The sequence below is a fragment of the Ambystoma mexicanum genome, chromosome 10 (assembly GCF_040938575.1).
Source record: "Ambystoma mexicanum isolate Mex_15411 chromosome 10, UKY_AmexF1_1, whole genome shotgun sequence".
Classification (NCBI taxonomy): domain Eukaryota; kingdom Metazoa; phylum Chordata; class Amphibia; order Caudata; family Ambystomatidae; genus Ambystoma; species Ambystoma mexicanum.
Genome location: NC_090932.1, coordinates 501,550,058 through 501,572,526, shown reverse-complemented (window position 1 = coordinate 501,572,526; position 22,469 = coordinate 501,550,058). Strand labels below are relative to the sequence as shown.

The 22,469-nt window shown below is 48.3% G+C and overlaps 1 protein-coding gene across 2 annotated transcripts in view; it reads left to right on the top strand.

The window, feature by feature from the left end:
• EPHB1 (EPH receptor B1) overlaps positions 1-22,469 on the top strand; it is a 1,076,389-nt gene that overhangs the window by 877,532 nt on the left and 176,388 nt on the right. The window contains exons 8-10 of one of the 2 annotated variants that reach the window (XM_069618048.1): positions 13,850-13,958; positions 15,653-15,717; positions 21,705-21,827. In XM_069618048.1, the coding sequence (XP_069474149.1) occupies positions 13,850-13,958; positions 15,653-15,717; positions 21,705-21,827 (297 nt within the window). The remainder of the gene's footprint in view (positions 1-13,849; positions 13,959-15,652; positions 15,718-21,704; positions 21,828-22,469) is intronic. The other variant, XM_069618049.1, reaches the window with a different exon arrangement.

Sequence of the window (22,469 nt, the reverse complement as noted above, 5' to 3'; positions counted from 1 at the left end):
TACAGGAGATACCCAGAGTATTGATGTGCAGGAGTAGCCCAGAGCAAGCAGGTGCAGGAGACACCCTGAGTATGGATGTGCAGGAGAAGCCCAAAGCAAGCATGTACAGGAGACACCTGGAGTTTTGATATGCAGGAGAAGCCAAGAGCAAGCATGTTCAGAAGAAGCCCGGAGTATGGATGTGCAGGAGGAGCCCAGAGAAAGCATGTGCAGGAGACTCCAGAGTATGGATATGCAGGAGAAGCCAAGAGCAAGCATGTGCAGGAGACACCTGGAGTATTGATGTGCAGGAGAAGTCCAGAGCAAGCATGTGCAGGAGACACTCGGGGTATTAATGTGCAGGAGAAGCCCAGAGCAAGCATGTGCATGAGACTCCAGAGTATGGATGTGCAGGAGAAGTCCAGAGCCAGCATGTGCAGGAGACACTCGGAGTATTAATGTGCAGGAGAAGCCCAGAGCAAGCATTTGCAGGAGAAGCCCAGAGAATGGATGTGCAAGAGAAGCCCAGAGCAAGCAAGTACAGGAGACTCCAGAATATGGATGTGCAGGAGAAGCCCAGAGCAAGCATGTACAGGAGACACCCAGAGTATTGATGTGCAGGAGAAGCCCAGAGCAAGCTGGTGCACGAGACACCTGGAGTATTGATCTACAGGAGAAGCCCAGTGCAAGCATGTGCAGGACAGTCCAGAGTAGGGATGTGCAGGACAAGCCCAGAGCAAGCATGTACACGAGGCGCCCAGAGTATGGATGTGCAGGAGAAGCCCAGAGCAAGCATGTACACGAGGCGCCCAGAGTATGGATGTGCAGGAGAAGCCCAGAGCAAGCATGTACACGAGGCGCCCAGAGTATGGATGTGCAGGAGAAGCCCAGAGAAAGTATGTGCAGGAGAAGCCTGGAGTATGAATGTGCAGGAGAAGCCCAGAGCAAGCATTTACAGGAGACGTCCGGAGTATGGATGTGAAGGTGAAGCCCAGAGCAAGGTTGCGCAGGAGACACCCAGAGCATAGATGTGCAGGAGAAGCCCAGAGCAAGCATGTGCAGGATACTGCAGAGTATGGATGTGCAGGAGAAGCCCGGAGCACACAGGTGCAGCAGAAGGCCAGAGTATGGATGTGCAGGAATGGTCCAGACTATGTAAAGTCTCGAGGTACCACTGTAAGGGTGTGGAGGAGAAGCCTAGAGCGTTAAAGTGCAGGAGAAGCCCAGATTGTGAATGTGCAGGAGACGCCCAGAGTATGGATGTGCAGGAGAGATCCAGAGAAAGCATGTGCAGGAGACGCCCAGAGTATGGATTTGAAGGAGTAGCCCAGATTGCGGAAGTGCAGGAGAAGCCCGCAGTTGGCATTTGCAGAAGTTCACAGTATGGATCCGCAGGAGATTCTTAGTCCGTGGATGTGCAGTAGAGAAGCCCAGCATATTGATGTGTAGGAGAAGTTAAGAGTACGGATTAGAGAAGCTCTCAGAGTATAATGTTTAGTAGTCAAAATACGGATGAGCTGGGATGAATTTCACTGGAGGTCAAACTTTGCTTGCCTTCAGTGACTGGTACATTTAGAGCAAAATAAGTATTGCAACATCCATCTGCTTTCTTAAACCAAAGGTGCATTAACGTCCATCAGTATTTGCCTTCACGGCTGTTAATAGTCTATGGGTTTATCTTACATTATTAGAATTCATGTTTAAACATGCATTCTTTCTCCCACTATTACCGTTTCTCTGAATTGGCCTGCTTTTGAATGCCAGCATTTCAGCGATTGAAGTCTTTTCTCAGACCATGGGCTGCACGTCACAACATGCCTCCACTCTCTCTTTCTTTCCTGCGGCATGTCTATGCCTTGGCCTAGTTCGGAATCCCAGCCTCGCAATGATTCACATCTTTTTTTTTAAGGACCGAGAACTACATGTCCCAAAATGCATCAATCTCGCTCACTCTCAAGGGGTGTTTCCTGACGTCCTTTTCCAGACCGGAATCAGGGGTAGGCCCAGAATATTGATGGAAAAGAGAGTGGCTGAGTATGGATCTGGAGGAAAAGGCCGGTGTATTGATGTCTAGGAGAATTGCAGCGTATTGATATGCATTAGATGACCTATAGCCATGCAAAAGAACAAAAGCCCCTCATATTGCGTCAAGTGTATGCATGTGCAGGCGAACCCCAGAGTATGAACGAGCACTAGAGGATGTATGAATGGGTGGGGTAAGCCTGGAGTATGGGTGTGTGGGAGAACCCCAGTGTATGAATGAGCACTAGAGGATGTATGAATGGGTGGGGTAAGCCTGGGTTATGGGTGTGTGTGGGAGAACTCCAGAGTATGAATGAGCACTAGAGGATGTATGAATGGGAGGGGTAAGCCTGGGGTATGGGTGTGTGGGAGAATCCCAGAGTATGAAGGAGCACTAGAGGATGTATGAATGGGTGGGGTAAGCCTGGAGTATGGGTGTGTGGGAGAACCCCAGTGTATGAATGAGCACTAGAGGATGTATGAATGGGTGGGGTAAGCCTGGGTTATGGGTGTGTGTGGGAGAACCCCAGAGTATGAATGAGCACTAGAGGATGTATGAATGGGAGGGGTAAGCCTGGGGTATGGGTGTGTGGGAGAATCCCAGAGTATGAAGGAGCACTAGAGGATGTATGAATGGGTGGGGTAAGCCTGGAGTATGGGTGTGTGGGAGAACCCCAGTGTATGAATGAGCACTAGAGGATGTATGAATGGGTGGGGTAAGCCTGGGGTATGGGTGTGTGTGGGAGAACCCCAGAGTATGAATGAGCACTAGAGAATATATGAATGGGAGGGGTAAGCCTGGGGTATGGGTGTGCGGGAGAACCCCAGAGTATGAATGAGCAATAGAGGATATATGAATGGGTGGGGTAAGCCTGGGGTATGGGTGTGCGGGAGAACCCCAGAGTATGAATGAGCACTAGAGGATATATGAATGGGTGGGGTAAGCCTGGGGTATGGGTGTGCGGGAGAACCCCAGAGTATGAATGAGCACTAGAGGATATATGAATGGGTGGGGTAAGCTTGGGGTATGGGTGTGTGGGAGAACCCCAGAGTATGAATGAGCACTAGAGGATATATGAATGGGAGGGGTAAGCCTGGGGTATGGGTGTGTGGGAGAACCCCAGAGTATGAATGAGCACTAGAGGATATATGAATGGGTGGGGTAAGCCTGGGGTATGGGTGTGTGGGAGAACCCCGGAGTATGAATGAGCACTAGAGGATATATGAATGGGTGGGGTAAGCCTGGGGTATGGGTGTGTGGGAGAACCCCAAAGTATGAATGAGCACTAGAGGATATATTAATGGGTGGGGTAAGCCTGGGGTATGGGTGTGTGGGAGAACCCCAGAGCATGAATGCTCACTAGAGGATATATGAATGGGTGGGGTAAGCCTGGGGTATGGGTGTGTGGGAGAACCCCAGAGTATGAATGAGCACTAGAAGATATATGAATGAGTGGGGGAAGACTCGGGTATGGGTGTGTGGAAGAACCCCAGAGTATGAATGAGCACTAGAGGATAAATGCATGGGTGGGGTAAGCCTGGGGTATGGGTGTGTGGGAGAACCCCAGAGTATGAATGAGCACTAGAGGATATATGAATGGATGGGGTAAGCCTGGGGTATGGGTGTGTGGGAGAACCCCAGAGTATGAATGAGCACTAGAGGATATATGAATGGGTGAGGTAAGACTGGGGTATGGGTGTGTGGGAGAACCCCAGAGTATGAATGAGCACTAGAGGATATATGAATGGGTAGGGTAAGCCTGGGGCATGGGTGTGTGGGAGAACCCCAGAGTATGAATGAGCACTAGAGGGTATATGAATGAGTGGGGGAAGCCTGGGGTATGGGTGTGCGGGAGATCCTCAGAGGACGAAATGAGCGCTAGAGGATATATGAATGGGTGGGGTAAGCCTGGGGTATTGGTGTGTGGGAGAACCCCAGAGTATGCATGCGTAATAGACAATATATGAATGGGTGGGGTAAGCCTGGGGTATGGGTGTGCGCGAGATCCTCAGAGTATGAATGAGCACTAGAGGATATATGAATGGGTGGGGTAGACTAGAATATGGGTGTGTGGGAGAACCCCAGAGTATGACTAAGTACTAAAGGATATATGAATGGGTGGGGTAAGCGTGGGGTATAGGTGTGTGGGAGAACCCCAGTGTATGAATGCACACTAGAGGATATACATGGGTGGGGTAAGCCTGGAGTATAGGTGTGCGGTAGATCCTCAGAGTATGAATGAGCACTAGAGGCTATATGAATGGGTGGGGTAAGCCTGGAGTATGGGTGTGCGGGAGAACCCCAGTGTATGAATGAACACTAGAGGCTATATGAATGGGTGGGGTAAGCCTGGAGTATGGGTGTGTGGAAGAACCCCAGTGTATGAATGAACACTAGAGGCTATATGAATGGGTGGGGTAAGCCTGGAGTATGGGTGTGTGGGAGAACCCCAGTGTATGAATGAGCACTAGAGGCTATATGAATGGGTGGGGTAAGCCTGGAGTATGGGTGTGTGGGAGAACCCCAGTGTATGAATGAGCACTAGAGGCTATATGAATGGGTGGGGTAAGCCTGGAGTATGGGTATGTGGGAGAACCCCAGTGTATGAATGAGCATTAGAGGCTATATGAATGGGTGGGGTAAGCCTGGAGTATGGGTATGTGGGAGAACCCAGTGTATGAATGAGCACTAGAGGCTATATGAATAGGTGGGATAAGCCTGGCGTATTGGTGTGTGGGAGAACCCCGGTGTATGAATGAGCACTAGAGGCTATTTGAATAGGTGGGATACGCCTGGGGTATTGGTGTGTGGGAGAACCCCGGTGTATGAATGCACACTAGAGGATATACATGGGTGGGGTAAGCCTGGAGTATGGGTGTGTGGGAGAACCCCAGTGTATGAATGAGCACTAGAGGCTATTTGAATGGGTGGGGTAAGCCTGGAGTATGGGTATGTGGGAGAACCCCAGTGTATGAATGAGCACTAGAGGCTATATGAATGGGTGGGGTAAGCCTGGAGTATGGGTATGTGGGAGAACCCCAGTGTATGAATGAGCACTAGAGGCTATATGAATGGGTGGGGTAAGCCTGGAGTATGGGTATGTGGGAGAACCCCAGTGTATGAATGAGCACTAGAGGCTATATGAATGGGTGGGGTAAGCCTGGAGTATGGGTATGTGGGAGAACCCCAGTGTATGAATGAGCACTAGAGGCTATATGAATAGGTGGGATAAGCCTGGGGTATTGGTGTGTGGGAGAACCCCGGTGTATGAATGAGCACTAGAGGCTATATGAATAGGTGGGATAAGCCTGGGGTATTGGTGTGTGGGAGAACCCCGGTGTATGAATGCACACTAGAGGATATACATGGGTGGGGTAAGCCTGGAGTATGGGTGTGTGGGAGAACCCCAGTGTATGAATGAGCACTAGAGGCTATGTGAATGGGTGGGCTAAGCCTGGAGTATGGGTATGTGGGAGAACCCCAGTGTATGAATGAGCACTAGAGGCTATATGAATGGGTGGGGTAAGCCTGGAGTATGGGTATGTGGGAGAACTCCAGTGTATGAATGAGCACTAGAGGCTATATGAATGGGTGGGGTAAGCCTGGAGTATGGGTATGTGGGAGAACCCCAGTGTATGAATGAGCACTAGAGGATATATGAATGGGAGGGGTAAGCCTGGGGTATGGGTGTGTGGGAGAACCCCAGAGTATGAAGGAGCACTAGAGGATGTATGAATGGGTGGGGTAAGCCTGGAGTATGGGTGTGTGGGAGAACCCCAGTGTATGAATGAGCACTAGAGGATGTATGAATGGGTGGGGTAAGCCTGGGGTATGGGTGTGTGTGGGAGAACCCCAGAGTATGAATGAGCACTAGAGAATATATGAATGGGAGGGGTAAGCCTGGAGTATGGGTATGTGGGAGAACCCCAGTGTATGAATGAGCACTAGAGGCTATATGAATGGGTGGGGTAAGCCTGGAGTATGGGTATGTGGGAGAACCCCAGTGTATGAATGAGCACTAGAGGCTATATGAATGGGTGGGGTAAGCCTGGAGTATGGGTATGTGGGAGAACCCCAGTGTATGAATGAGCACTAGAGGCTATTTGAATAGGTGGGATACGCCTGGGGTATTGGTGTGTGGGAGAACCCCGGTGTATGAATGCACACTAGAGGATATACATGGGTGGGGTAAGCCTGGAGTATGGGTGTGTGGGAGAACCCCAGTGTATGAATGAGCACTAGAGGCTATTTGAATGGGTGGGGTAAGCCTGGAGTATGGGTATGTGGGAGAACCCCAGTGTATGAATGAGCACTAGAGGCTATATGAATGGGTGGGGTAAGCCTGGAGTATGGGTATGTGGGAGAACCCCAGTGTATGAATGAGCACTAGAGGCTATATGAATGGGTGGGGTAAGCCTGGAGTATGGGTATGTGGGAGAACCCCAGTGTATGAATGAGCACTAGAGGCTATATGAATGGGTGGGGTAAGCCTGGAGTATGGGTATGTGGGAGAACCCCAGTGTATGAATGAGCACTAGAGGCTATATGAATAGGTGGGATAAGCCTGGGGTATTGGTGTGTGGGAGAACCCCGGTGTATGAATGAGCACTAGAGGCTATATGAATAGGTGGGATAAGCCTGGGGTATTGGTGTGTGGGAGAACCCCGGTGTATGAATGCACACTAGAGGATATACATGGGTGGGGTAAGCCTGGAGTATGGGTGTGTGGGAGAACCCCAGTGTATGAATGAGCACTAGAGGCTATGTGAATGGGTGGGCTAAGCCTGGAGTATGGGTATGTGGGAGAACCCCAGTGTATGAATGAGCACTAGAGGCTATATGAATGGGTGGGGTAAGCCTGGAGTATGGGTATGTGGGAGAACTCCAGTGTATGAATGAGCACTAGAGGCTATATGAATGGGTGGGGTAAGCCTGGAGTATGGGTATGTGGGAGAACCCCAGTGTATGAATGAGCACTAGAGGATATATGAATGGGAGGGGTAAGCCTGGGGTATGGGTGTGTGGGAGAACCCCAGAGTATGAAGGAGCACTAGAGGATGTATGAATGGGTGGGGTAAGCCTGGAGTATGGGTGTGTGGGAGAACCCCAGTGTATGAATGAGCACTAGAGGATGTATGAATGGGTGGGGTAAGCCTGGGGTATGGGTGTGTGTGGGAGAACCCCAGAGTATGAATGAGCACTAGAGAATATATGAATGGGAGGGGTAAGCCTGGGGTATGGGTGTGCGGGAGAACCCCAGAGTATGAATGAGCAATAGGGGATATATGAATGGGTGGGGTAAGCCTGGGGTATGGGTGTGCGGGAGAACCCCAGAGTATGAATGAGCACTAGAGGATATATGAATGGGTGGGGTAAGCCTGGGGTATGGGTGTGCGGGAGAACCCCAGAGTATGAATGAGCACTAGAGGATATATGAATGGGTGGGGTAAGCCTGGGGTATGGGTGTGTGGGAGAACCCCAAAGTATGAATGAGCACTAGAGGATATTTGCATGGGTGGGGTAAGCCTGGGGTATGGGTGTGTGGGAGAACCCCAGAGTATGACTGAGCACTAGAGGATATATGAATGGATGGGGTAAGCCTGGGGTATGGGTGTGTGGGAGAACCCCAGAGTATGAATGAGCAGTAGAGGATATATGAATGGGTGAATTAAGACTGGGGTATGGGTGTGTGGGAGAACACCAGAGTATGAATGAGCACTAGAGGATATATGAATGGGTAGGGTAAGCCTGGGGCATGGGTGTGTGGGAGAACCCCAGAGTATGAATGAGCACTAGAGGGTATATGAATGAGTGGGGGAAGCCTGGGGTATGGGTGTGCGGGAGATCCTCAGAGGACGAAATGAGCTCTAGAGGATATATGAATGGGTGGGGTAAGCCTGGGGTATTGGTGTGTGGGAGAACCCCAGAGTATGCATGCGTAATAGACGATATATGAATGGGTGGGGTAAGCCTGGGGTATGGGTGTGCGGGAGATCCTCAGAGTATGAATGAGCACTAGAGGATATATGAATGGGTGGGGTAGACTAGAATATGGGTGTGTGGGAGAACCCCAGAGTATGACTAAGTACTAAAGGATATATGAATGGGTGGGGTAAGCGTGGGGTATAGGTGTGTGGGAGAACCCCAGTGTATGAATGCACACTAGAGGATATACATGGGTGGGGTAAGCCTGGAGTATAGGTGTGCGGTAGATCCTCAGAGTATGAATGAGCACTAGAGGCTATATGAATGGGTGGGGTAAGCCTGGAGTATGGGTGTGCGGGAGAACCCCAGTGTATGAATGAACACTAGAGGCTATATGAATGGGTGGGGTAAGCCTGGAGTATGGGTGTGTGGAAGAACCCCAGTGTATGAATGAACACTAGAGGCTATATGAATGGGTGGGGTAAGCCTGGAGTATGGGTGTGTGGGAGAACCCCAGTGTATGAATGAGCACTAGAGGCTATATGAATGGGTGGGGTAAGCCTGGAGTATGGGTGTGTGGGAGAACCCCAGTGTATGAATGAGCACTAGAGGCTATATGAATGGGTGGGGTAAGCCTGGAGTATGGGTATGTGGGAGAACCCCAGTGTATGAATGAGCATTAGAGGCTATATGAATGGGTGGGGTAAGCCTGGAGTATGGGTATGTGGGAGAACCCAGTGTATGAATGAGCACTAGAGGCTATATGAATAGGTGGGATAAGCCTGGCGTATTGGTGTGTGGGAGAACCCCGGTGTATGAATGAGCACTAGAGGCTATTTGAATAGGTGGGATACGCCTGGGGTATTGGTGTGTGGGAGAACCCCGGTGTATGAATGCACACTAGAGGATATACATGGGTGGGGTAAGCCTGGAGTATGGGTGTGTGGGAGAACCCCAGTGTATGAATGAGCACTAGAGGCTATTTGAATGGGTGGTGTAAGCCTGGAGTATGGGTATGTGGGAGAACCCCAGTGTATGAATGAGCACTAGAGGCTATATGAATGGGTGGGGTAAGCCTGGAGTATGGGTATGTGGGAGAACCCCAGTGTATGAATGAGCACTAGAGGCTATATGAATGGGTGGGGTAAGCCTGGAGTATGGGTATGTGGGAGAACCCCAGTGTATGAATGAGCACTAGAGGCTATATGAATGGGTGGGGTAAGCCTGGAGTATGGGTATGTGGGAGAACCCCAGTGTATGAATGAGCACTAGAGGCTATATGAATAGGTGGGATAAGCCTGGGGTATTGGTGTGTGGGAGAACCCCGGTGTATGAATGAGCACTAGAGGCTATATGAATAGGTGGGATAAGCCTGGGGTATTGGTGTGTGGGAGAACCCCGGTGTATGAATGCACACTAGAGGATATACATGGGTGGGGTAAGCCTGGAGTATGGGTGTGTGGGAGAACCCCAGTGTATGAATGAGCACTAGAGGCTATGTGAATGGGTGGGCTAAGCCTGGAGTATGGGTCTGTGGGAGAACCCCAGTGTATGAATGAGCACTAGAGGCTATATGAATGGGTGGGGTAAGCCTGGAGTATGGGTATGTGGGAGAACTCCAGTGTATGAATGAGCACTAGAGGCTATATGAATGGGTGGGGTAAGCCTGGAGTATGGGTATGTGGGAGAACCCCAGTGTATGAATGAGCACTAGAGGATATATGAATGGGAGGGGTAAGCCTGGGGTATGGGTGTGTGGGAGAACCCCAGAGTATGAAGGAGCACTAGAGGATGTATGAATGGGTGGGGTAAGCCTGGAGTATGGGTGTGTGGGAGAACCCCAGTGTATGAATGAGCACTAGAGGATGTATGAATGGGTGGGGTAAGCCTGGGGTATGGGTGTGTGTGGGAGAACCCCAGAGTATGAATGAGCACTAGAGAATATATGAATGGGAGGGGTAAGCCTGGGGTATGGGTGTGCGGGAGAACCCCAGAGTATGAATGAGCAATAGGGGATATATGAATGGGTGGGGTAAGCCTGGGGTATGGGTGTGTGGGAGAACCCCAGAGTATGAATGAGCACTAGAGGATATATGAATGGGTGGGGTAAGCCTGGGGTATGGGTGTGTGGGAGAACCCCAGAGTTTGAATGAGCACTAGAGGATATATGAATGGGTGGGGTAAGCCTGGGGTATGGGTGTGTGGGAGAACCCCAGAGTTTGAATGCTCACTAGAGGATATATGAATGGGTGGGGTAAGCCTGGGGTATGGGTGTGTGGGAGAACCCCAGAGTATGAATAAGCACTAGAAGGTATATGAATGGGTGGGGTAAGCCTGGGGTATGGGTGTGTGGAAGAACCCCAGAATATGAATGAGCACTAGAGTATATATGCATGGGTGGGGTAAGCCTGGGGTATGGGTGTGTGGGAGAACCCCAGAGTATGAATGAGCACTAGAGGATATATGAATGGGTGGGGTAAGACTGGGGTATGGGTGTGTGGGAGAACCCCAGAGTATGAATGAGCACTAGAGGATATATGAATGGGTAGGGTAAGCCTGGGGCATGGGTATGTGGGGGAACCCCAGAGTATGAATGAGCACTAGAGGGTATATGAATGAGTGGGGAAAGCCTGGGGTATGGGTGTGCGGGAGATCCTCAGAGGACGAAATGAGCACTAGAGGATATATGAATGGGTGGGGTAAGCCTGGGGTATTGGTGTGTGGGAGAACCCCAGAGTATGCATGCCTAATAGACGATATATGAATGGGTGGGGTAAGCCTGGGGTATGGGTGTGCGGGAGATCCTCAGAGTATGAATGAGCACTAGAGGATATATGAATGGGTGGGGGTAGCCTGGAATATGGGTGTGTGGGAGAACCCCAGAGTATGACTAAGTACTAAAGGATATATGAATGGGTGGGGTAAGCGTGGGGTATAGGAGTGTGGGAGAACCCCAGTGTATGAATGCACACTAGAGGATATACATGGGTGGGGTAAGCCTGGAGTATAGGTGTGCGGTAGATCCTCAGAGTATGAATGAGCACTAGAGGCTATATGAATGGGTGGGGTAAGCCTGGAGTATGGGTATGTGGGAGCACCCCAGTGTATGAATGAGCACTAGAGGCTATATGAATAGGTGGGATAAGCCTGGGGTATTGGTGTGTGGGAGAACCCAAGTGTATGAATGAGCACTAGAGGCTATATGAATGGGTGGGATAAGCTTGGGGTATTGGTGTGTGGGAGAACCCCACATACTTCCAGATAGTGTGAGGGATTCTGCGAGGGAAACAGGCTTCCAACTGATCAAAGCAGCGCCTTCATTATCCATGAGGGGATCGATGAGGCTTTCTATGTCCTGCCCTGACAGGCAGTTCTCTTTTATAGAAAGTGAAGAACCCTTCATCACAGGTTTCTTGAAACGTGGCAGACAATGTCTCTACACTCCGAAAATATGGTGTGGCCAAGCTGGTGAATTGAACAATGATAATAATAGTAGTAATAATAATAATAATAATAATAATAATAATAATGTTTCACGAATAATAGCAATGTTTCATACAGTGCTTCATGACAGATTCCTCCCACTTCTAAGTGCTGTACTAAAAAGCAGTTCACCCAATTTAATGGTGTTGTTTTTCGTTTTCTCATGAAGGATGCAGGGCTGAGCTGGCCCTGCTGGGTATTCAAACATAGAAAAGGCAGGATTCACCCAAGCCAAATATAAGCAGGCAACCTTTGAGCTGTGCACCCTGAATCGCAATGTCTCTATATTTCAACCTCTCCCTGTATGTTGTAAACCCATACTTTTGTGAACACCCGACTGGGTTGTAACCCCACGAGAGTTGTTTAAAATCAAATGATTGGATTTCTATATGGTGCCAGTTCACCACCGTAGTAGTTTCAAAGCACGTAGCCTTGTCCTATGTTCGGTGAAGTCGAGTCCTGCCCCGGCACTGCAGCACCAAAGTCTGCTCTAAGGGACTGACCAGAAAAGACGGTGACTTAGAAGTGACGATGTGAGGCCGTGCTCTAGTGGGGGGCTTGAAGAGGAGAGTAGGCAAGGGAAGAAGAGCTGTGGGTGGAGGTATATGTATAATCGAGGTGCAAAAGGGGCTCGGGATGTGCACGGACTATCCCGAGTATAATTGTGGGCAGCATTGAGCAGGTCATCCCTTGTGTGTGTGTTAGAAGGTCTAGTTCGATAGGCTGCCCAAAGGCCACAGACACAGGTCCTATATATGTGGTGTTGATGTAAAGTAACTGAGGCAGGCCCGGGCTGGCCTACAGGGCAATAGGGCAATGCCCAAACCAAAACCGCTAAATGCTAGTGTAGGTCCGTTTTTTGGGTCAAAGTGGGTCACTTATTTGGCCAACGTCGGCCCGTTTGATGAGTTACTTCACCATGCGGCTAGTCGTTTTGACCATCGTTGCTGAATAAATATTCTTTAAAATCACGTTTTATCAGTTCCCTCCCCCCACATCCCCATTGGGTTCTATTGAAACAGTCTGTCACAAAAGGAATGTATTGCCATTTGCAACTATGGGCCTCTTTTTCATCGGTGCCCCAGACAGTTATATGGCCCAGTCCGACCCTGAACTGAGGCAGTGGTAAGAGATTGCCAGAGAAGGATGGGACTTCCCAAAGACAGAGGACAAGTCCTATGTATATGTCTGACATTTGTGAAATAATTGCACCCATGAAAAGAGATAGCCAAGGAAGTATAAGATATGGAGGTGGAAGGTCAGAGGGTAGTATGTAGGGTAGGCATTGTGCAAGTCTTGCACGTAATAGTCCAATGAGGATACGATGAGGAGATGACAGCCTTAAGGGTCGGAAGCAGCAATGTCTTTGTGCAAGCATCTGCGGGAGATCGATGAAATGGAGATAACACTACACTTGATATACAGCTTTGCCTGGCTCTCCTCGAAGTGTCCACAATCTTTCCTCTGCACCACTGGGTTGGGCCATTCCCGCTGCCAGGCAGGGTGGAGATGGAGACAGAGAGCTTGCTGCCAACAGGCTAGACTCTTGCACACCTAATCTAAGGTAAGTGGTGTACACATCTTCACATGGCACTTGGCCACTTGTATATACATGTATACGTCAATATCTGGTCAAAGGAAAACAGTGTGTGTACAAATTGCCAAAATGCAACAGCCAACCCCCCAACCCCCTCCTGAAAATACACATGACCAAATAAACTGTTCGATCAAATGGTGTAGTCTCTGGAGTATTTTTATTCCGTACAAGAGCAGAAATTACTATTTTCATAACACCCTTAACCCATCTCCAGAGAATGTCCAGCTGTGAAATTCCAGACACATTATTCCCTGAGGAACAGTACCAGAATCAATACCAGATGTGTTTCTGCCTTGTGGGGTGTGATCAATGTAGTGTGGTTGAGCTGCAACAGCTCTCGGGGCACAGAGAGCAAGGGGGCCACGCCTTGATTAGCTTTACTAACTTACTTCTAGTCCCAGGAGGATTGCTCAGCGGCAGCGTGCTCGACTTGGAAACAAGACGACATGGAGCAACACAGGTTCGATCTCTGGATCCGCTCTTAGAAACCTCTGGGTATTAAGCGCGTTGTAAATAACCTATCATATCATATCAGTGCAACACCAAGTGTTTCCAAATTTGCCAAAAAAGTGAGAGCTTCTCTACTGAGAATCAACAAGTCCAAATAGTCTTTTCTATTGGATAGTGCACCCTCGGGAGGGTCCACAATCAGGCTGTGTCAAAGTGCCTTACCAGAAGAACAAATATGGATTTGCATGTCATCATGGTGTTTCATCCTCAATGAACAAGGGGAGCCCTGTCAAGGACCCTTTATTCTCTTTGTGTGGTCCTTGTGTTATATCATGTGTTTCCTATGTACCAACTACACTTGTAAAGACTGACACTGCATCTTTGTCTTTCAGAGGACTACAAATCAGAGCTGAGGGAACAGCTGCCCCTAATCGCAGGGTCGGCTGCTGCTGGCGTAGTCTTTATTGTCTCGTTGGTGGCCATCTACATTGTATGCAGCAGGTTTGTATTTGTCAGGACATTGTCACCATTCCAAGTCACACGCTGGGCATAGAATCCATGGTGCCACTGCTCTCCTAATTGCTTCTCATTGGAATGTACTCATCTGCTAATACAAATGTGGGGAAGGGGGACACCTTCCACTCATTAAGGCTCGCATGATGTTCCCAAGATCAGGAATGTAGCAGAGTATTGGCAAGTGAAGCAATGTAATATTAGGCCAACTTTGAAGTCCACACATCCTGGATGATGGGGGCCCACCACCATTAGCCAAAGCAGTGGCATCTGATCTATGCTGAATCCAATGGTTGTTATCCTTTGCAAATCTTAATTTCAGACCAACTAGCTGTGCAGAAGCCTTTCAGTCATGGGATCCAGATAGTACTTTACAACAATGGGATTGGAGAACAAGATCTTTCCCTTCCCTTCCTTTGCATTCTCTTCGAATCCTACTCCTTTTCTTCATTTCCTTCTCCATTCTATCCTCCTGTAGGGCCCCAGCAATTAGGTTTATGATTATTGATGTGTGACAACCATCTCTGCTCCATAAAGTAAGAGTGAAGGTCCATGAAATAGGAGAAGCCCTCTTCACTCACCTTCACCAGCAGGACGATAAAAGAGCTTTAGGATAGGCCTGTCCGAAGATTATCCTGCGAGGAGTAAAGGTCCATCAAATAGGAGAAGCCCTCTTCACTCACTATCACCAGCAGGATGATAAAAGAGTTTTAGAATAGGACTGTCAGAAGATAATCCCGTGAGGAGTTAAGGTCCATAAAATAGGAGAAGTCCTCTTCACTCACTATCACCAGCAGGATGAAATAATAGCTTTAGGATATTCCTGTCAGAGGTTTTTCCCATGAGGAGTAAAGGTCAATCAAATAGGAGAAGTCCTCTTCACTCACTATCACCAGCAGGATGAAATAATAGCTTTAGGATAGGCCTGTCAGAAGATTATCCCACGAGGAGTAAAGGCCCATCAAATAGGAGAATCCCACTTCACTCACCTCCACAAGCAGGACAATAAAGGAGATTTAGGATAGGCCTGTCAGAAGGTTATCCAGCGAGGAGTAAAGATCTCTGAAATAGGAGAAGCCCACTTCACTCACCTCCACCAACAGGACGATAAAAGAGCTTTAGGATAGGCCTGCAAGAAGGTTATCCCGCAAGGAGTAAAGGTCTATCAAATAGGAGAGTCCTGCTTCACTGAACTCCACAAGCGGGACAATAAAGGAGATTTAGGATAGGCCTGCCAGAAGGTTATTCCGCGAGGAGTAAAGGTCTATTAAATAGGAGAAGCCCACTTCACTCAAATCCAACAGCAGGATGATAAAATTGCTTCAGGATAGGCCTGTTATAAGGTTATCCTGTTATCATCCATAAGACCACATGATCATTTCTAACCAAGCGTGCAGCACCTCTGTGTTTGGAGAAGTTTTGCCTTTCCCCTAGACAGTGTACCTACTCTCCAAAACACAGTTCTTGCCCCATGCTCTCCTTGTGCAGTCTTTTCCCACTTTGGTTGAAATAGGAAGGAGTTTTGGTCCCTTTGTGACCCTAGATGAACCCCTGAATGCCAGTGCGAAAATGCATACATCAACACCCCCATATTACAGAGTGTCTACATGTGCAATTGAAAGTGTCAAGCTTCCTCCAGGCCGCCTGTAACAGCAGGATGTCTTCTTCTTCTCTCTTCCCAGAAAGCGAACCTACAGCAAGGAGGCGGTGTACAGTGACAAACTGCAGCACTACAGTACAGGGCGAGGTAAGGCTGGCGCCTTCTTATGCAATCCTCTCATCAATCGCACCATACAGGTCCAACCCTCGTGGCAGAATCCACACACTCATCTTAAAGTAAACTCTTAGAATTTCCCATATCTGGACTTTGGTCCCCGAGGGCGTTTCAACCACAAAGCTCATTGAGTCCCTACAAATGGGGAAATGGCGCTATATAAATGACAATACATTACAATACAATATTCTCCTGATCTGCCTCCACTAGGAGATACCCTCTGCCCACACATCGCTATCACGTCACAGATAGTGAAACAGCTTAGCCGGTTAACACCCCAACGGTGGAATGACGGTCAGAGGTTGAGTCGGTGCGTGGTGGGATTGTTCATCTTGAATGAGTAGTTTTTATTGGGAAGCATTTATATATAATCAGACACATACAGTAGAATCTGGGGACCTTCCTACAGCCCTGGCCACTTTTGTAACACGAGGCAGTGCTCTGTACCCTTTCACTGGACTTCGCTGTACCCCCTGTGCTATTCTTGGGTGAAGGACTCCTCTCACCATCCTTGCCTGGCATGGGCCTGATTCACAGAGGTCTGAAGTGGAAGAAAGCAGGAGATGCCTGTGATCATCTCAGATGTGCACCTGATATAGATAGCCCAAGCATACAATAAATAAGACGATGTTGGGAGCATCTCCAATTTGACCTCCTTTTTTATATCTGAGATACAAAGCATACAAATTGAGAAAACTAGAAGATGCCGGGAGAATCTCAGATGTGCACTTTCTGCTTTATACCTGATATGTACATCCTAAAATTGCAGCAAATTAGGAAATGCCGGGAGCATCTCTGATGTGCTCCTTCCTTATACCTGACATATAAAGGCTAAAACTGGTGCAAATCAGGAAAGGGCGGGAGAATCTCAGATGTGCACTTTCTGCTTTATACCTGATATGTACATCCTAAAATTGCAGCAAATTAGGAGATGTTGGGAGCATCTCTGATGTGCTCCTTCTTCCTTATACCTGACATATAAAGGCTAAAACTTTAGCAAATCGGGAAATGGCGGGAGCATCTCTGATGTGCTCCTTCTTCCTTATACCTGATATATAAAGCCCTTAACTGGAGCTAATCGGGAAATGGCGGGAGCATCTCTGATGTGCTCCTTCTTCCTTATACCTGATATATAAAGCCTAAAACTGGAGCAAATCGGGAGATGCCGGGAGCATCTCTGATGTGCTGCTTCTTCCTTATACCTGATATATAAAGCCTAAAACTGGAGCAAATCGGGAAATGGCGGGAGCCTCTCGGATGTGCTGCTTCTTCGTTATACCTGACATATAAAGCCTAAAACTGGAGCAAATCGGGAAATGGCGGGAGCATCTCTGATGTGCTCCTTCTTCCTTATACCTGACATATAAAGCCTAAAGCTGGAGCAAATCGGGAAATGGCGGGAGCATCTCTGATGTGCTCCTTCTTCCTTATACCTGACATATAAAGCCTAAAGCTGGAGCAAATCGGGAAATGGCGGGAGCATCTCTGATGTGCTCCTTCTTCCTTATACCTGACATATAAAGCCTAAAACTGGAGCAAATCAGGAAATGGCGGGAGCATGTCTGATGTGCTCCTTCTTCCTTATACGTGACATATAAAGCCTAAAACTGGAGCAAATCAGGAAATGGCGGGAGCATGTCTGATGTGCTCCATCTTCCTTATACCTGACATATAAAGCCTAAAACTGGAGCAAATCAGGAAATGGCGGGAGCATCTCTGATGTGCTCCTTCTTCCTTATACCTGATATATAAAGCCTAAAACTGGAGCAAATCAGGAGATGCCGGGAGCATCTCTGATGTGCTGCTTCTTCCTTATACCTGATATATAAAGCCTAAAACTGGAGCAAATCAGGAAATGGCGGGAGCATCTCTGATGTGCTGCTTACCTGACATATAAAGCCTAAAACTGGAGCAAATCAGGAAATGGCGGGAGCATCTCTGATGTGCTGCTTCTTCCGTATACCTGATATATAAAGCCTAAAACTGCAGCAAATAAGGGGATGTTGTGGGCATCTCAGATATGCATCGTGGTAATACAAAGCCTAAAACTGGAGCAAACCAGGAGATGCTGGCAGCATCTCTGAGATGCTCATGGGAAAATGTGAAACACACACATTTGCTGAAGGGCTTCTGAGAGGGCCTCCCCAGAATCGCTCCAGTTTTAGGCGTGTGCATCAATTATAAGGTAGCAGGTTTACATCTGAGATGCTTGTGGCATCTCTTCATGTTGTCCTTTGCAAATCTTAGTGCATCAGGCCCTCTGCTGCTTACTGCAATAATGGCCCCCTGCTGCTCACACCTCGATCAGTAAAAGCCATGCCCTGGCCGCATGACCCCTGCTGTTGAGCCCTGGACTGCAGACAGTCTTCTGTGAATCGGGGAGCCTGCGCCCAGGCTGCCAGAGGGGGGGGCTAAGCAGTGCCCGGCCAGGCGGCCCCCTCTGCTGATTTCTCCTTCAGGTGGCGTTTTCCCATCAGTCGCTGAGCCCTCGGCGGCGAGCCCTCCAATCCTCGCATAAGCCCGGCCATATCCTCCGAATGATTTGTGGCAGAGGCTGGGCTCCCAGCTGGTGGCGGTGATTATCAGAGGCTTTTCAGCGGTGACCTGCCGCGCATCTTCTATAAGCATTCGGGGAGTCTCGAGCAGCATCCCCCGCCCTCCCCGACCACCAGACGACCTCCTCCCACAAGGCGAGACGTGCACATGGAATTGAAGGAAGGTGGCCCCATGTCTCATAGGAACGTGACCTTACACTCTGAAGGGTGCGCATTCAAACTGGATTTATATCAAGAGACTATCCCATAAGAACACCAAGGACATACGACAAAGGAAATGCAACTCGCATGCTATTATCGCTGGAGAGTTCTTTGAAACAGTACTCATACAAATGCCTTACTTTTACATGCTGATAACCAACCTACCTACCTACCTACCTACCTACCTTCCTTCCTTCCTTCCTTCCTTCCTTCCTTCCTTCCTTCCTTCCTTCCTACCTCCCTCCCTCCTTCTTTCCTACCCTCCCTTCCTTCCTTCCTACCCTCCCTTCCTTCCTTCCTTCCTTCCTTCCTTCCTTCCTTCCTTCCTTCCTTCCTTCCTTCCTTCCTTCCTTCCTTCCTTCCTTCCTTCCTTCCTTCCTTCCTTCCTTCCTTCCCTCCCTCCTTCCTTCCTTCCTTCCTTCCTTCCTTCCTTCCTTCCTTCCTTCCTTCCTTCCTTCCTTCCTTCCCTCCCTTGTTCCCTCCTTCCTTCCTACCCTCCCTTCTTCCTTCCTTCCTTCCTTCCTTCCTTCCTTCCTTCCTTCCTTCCTTCCTTCCTTCCTTCCTTCCTTCCTTCCTTCCTTCCTTCCTTCCTTCCTTCCTTCCTTCCTTCCTTCCTTCCTTCCTTCCTCCCTCCCTTCCTCCCTCCCTCCCGTCCTCCCTCCCTCCCTCCCTCCCTCCCTCCCTCCCTTCCTTCCTTCCTTCCTTCCTTCCTTCCTTCCTTCCTTCCTTCCTTCCTTCCTTCCTTCCTTCCTTCCTTCCTTCCTTCCTTCCTTCCTTCCTTCCTTCCTTCCTTCCTTCCTTCCTTCCTTCCTTCCTTCCTTCCTTCCTTCCTTCCTTCCTTCCCTACTCTATTTCTTTTTCCTTCCCACCAGTCCTTACTTCTTCCTTCTCACCCCTAAACCAGATTCTGTCCCTTCTGCGGTCTTTCAGCCTCTCCTCCCTTGCTTGCCACCCCACCATCTTCCCTTGCTCCTGTCATTCCCTCCCCCTTCTATCTGCTCTTGATCCATCTGTCCCCCTTTCTTCCCTTCTTACCTTGCTGCTTCCCTTCCTCGCTCTCACACGGGTTTTCTTTGTTCTCCATCCTCTCCCCTCTGCTCGCCTTCTTTCCCTGTCACCCCTCCAATGAACCTGTCTTTCCTTCCATGCTTTCTCTCCCTTCACGTGTGTGGTCTTGCCATTTTACTGCTGCCACGTCTCCTTTTGCTGCCTGCTTTCCCCTTACCTGTGCCCTCTAGTCAATGAAAGCTGTCAGCTGTGATAAATCTGCCGATCTAGATCGAGGTTTTCATATATTTATCCGCTAATGGGTTCCAGGTGACACCCGTAAGTAATGGCTCCTTTTTGATTTCGGCGCCCACGGTGCCAAATGGTCTCAATCTGTCACCTTAAACAATATGCGCCATATTGAAAGGATTGATTGGAAGGATAACATTGGCTGTGGGGTTGGGGGTATATAGAGATAATAAATGCAACAGAAAGAGGACTAGAGAAAGTGAAAAATGGAACTTGGTGGATAGAGCGGCCAAGAAAGAATACAGACACGGGAGGAAAGAAAAAGGATTTGAAGGGGGGGGGGGGGGGGGAGGTGTGAGGCGTGAAAGGGCAACAGATTAAAAGAAGGGCAGAAAATTAAACAAGAGAAAACAAAGGGAGAATTCTTGATGAAGATATAACAACACAATGTAATACTTTAGAAGAAAAAATAAATGTTAGACAAAAGTAGAGCAAGAAAGAAAGACAGACTGTAAAGTCATAAAGGTACAAATTGACCATAACAGGAAATAAAGAAAATAAAAAAGACAGAGAACAAAGAATGAGGGATAGAACGGAGGAAATAATATGAAAGAAAACATAATTGAATTAAATAATTGGAGACACAAATATATAAGAAATTAACAGATAAGGAAGTGTGTGAGTGCCAGTGGTACAGGGATGAAGCACAGAGGACAAAAAAAACAAAACAAGAATTAAAGGAACAATAAAAGTGGAACCGGAACCTACTAAAAAAAAACAGGGAAATACATTAAAGTAATACAAACGAGTCTGGAATGCAACAGAAAGAGAAACTTTAAATGTGGAAAAGAGAGTGGAAGATGATGCAATGGGATGTAGGAAAGGGGAAAAGATGTGCAGCGAAGGAAGCTCAGGATCGGAAGCGATTGGCCTACAGAGAACATGGTAGGAGGGATCAGTAAACTAGACAAGCAGTGAATGGTCGAAGGAGAACATTAGAAGAAGAGAAACTCAGTGAAGCAGAAGGCCCTGAAGAAAGGAATGAGAAAGGCAATGGGTGGAGAGGTGGAGAGGTCGAAACGAAGGGTAGAAATCACGCAGGTGGGAGCAAGAGGGAAGTGCAAAGGGATACCAAGAGGGTAGTATGCTCGCCCTTCTGTCCCTCACGCACTGTCTCTAGGCTGCAGAAGTGGGCCTAGGGAGTCTGGACAGTCTCTGTGCTCACCTGTTGAAATCTTGTACAATTTTGGACTGATTGGCGTGGACCACTAGCCATCCCGTGATAGCGATCAGAACCTCCAAAACCTCAATATGTTTCCCGTAGTTAACGATAGTTGCAGGTAAACCTTTAAGATGAAGGAGCCCAGCAGGTCCTTACCACAGGATATTATTAGGGGCAACATTTAGAAAAGGAACAACTCTATAAAGAAAATAAAACCCTTTTTCATGAACTCTACTAGTGACACTGTAGTACTGAAGGATGTTCCTTTAAAAGGAACCCACATAAACCTTCTGCAAAAAACATACCCCAATGCTTCAACCTCAAGGATGCCAAACTACACTGCACTGACGATCCCCACTGAGGGTGAAACGAGTATGTGGTTGATTGTTGCATCCTCGAGAGCTGTTAGTCCTGGGTCAACAAAACTGTGCATACTATAGCACTGCCCTAAGTAAAAAGCAAGCAGTTCTGCTAATTTGCATACCCACAGTGCATTGCTGTGAGGCCTGGATGTGGAGGTGAACTTCCAGTGTTGGCTATCAGCTGGCATTGTGCAGCTCTAGATTTTTAGCTGAAATGGTCCTTTGTTCTTAAACCTTCATTAGAGTCAAAGCGTGGGGCACACTAACATTGTGGTAAATGTTCTTGTTTGAGGAATTTTATTGAAAGGAAACCAGGTTGTAGGGGATCTCTGGACTGATGCCTCCATTCTCCGGCTTTCTCCTCCCTCTCCCTCGTCCGGGCAGGGTCCCCAGGAATGAAGATCTACATTGACCCCTTCACGTATGAGGACCCCAATGAGGCCGTGCGTGAGTTTGCTAAGGAGATTGATGTCTCTTTCGTCAAGATCGAAGAAGTGATTGGAGCAGGTGTGTACAATCCCTTCTATGACCGTCACAACCTGCCATAGGGCTCTCTGCCTCTGCATCATGTTGTGTTTTTGCTTATAGTCCCCATCTGTGTGGCTTACCCATGCCATCTTTGCATCCTTCCACCTCATCACACACCTTTCATGCTGTACTTGCCATACCAACGTACCCATCACCCATTACACACCTCACATCCTTCATCTGCACCACAACTCTCAAATTCTTCTCCTGCATATAAATCAATACATTCTTCTCCCACCTCAGAACCCACGATGCTCACATTCTTCATGTATGTTATAAATCTCACATCATTCATTGGCAATAGAATCCTCACATCTCTCATATATACCACAACTAACTTAACCTTCACCCACACCAAAGAATTCTCTCCAACAACAAACCTATTACATACTGTGTTCACCAAAAAACTTCAAACATTTCCAGCAGCAACATCAACCTCACATCCTTGCACCACAGCAATACTACCCATCACTCTCCTCACAGCCTTCACGTACTCCACCGCCCCGACCTATCCCTCACATTATTACCTCACACCATGATCCTTACTTTCCTTAACATTAGCAACATGTTGTCGACTTTTACCTACACAACAACTATCAACCAAGCCATTGGCCTGAGATC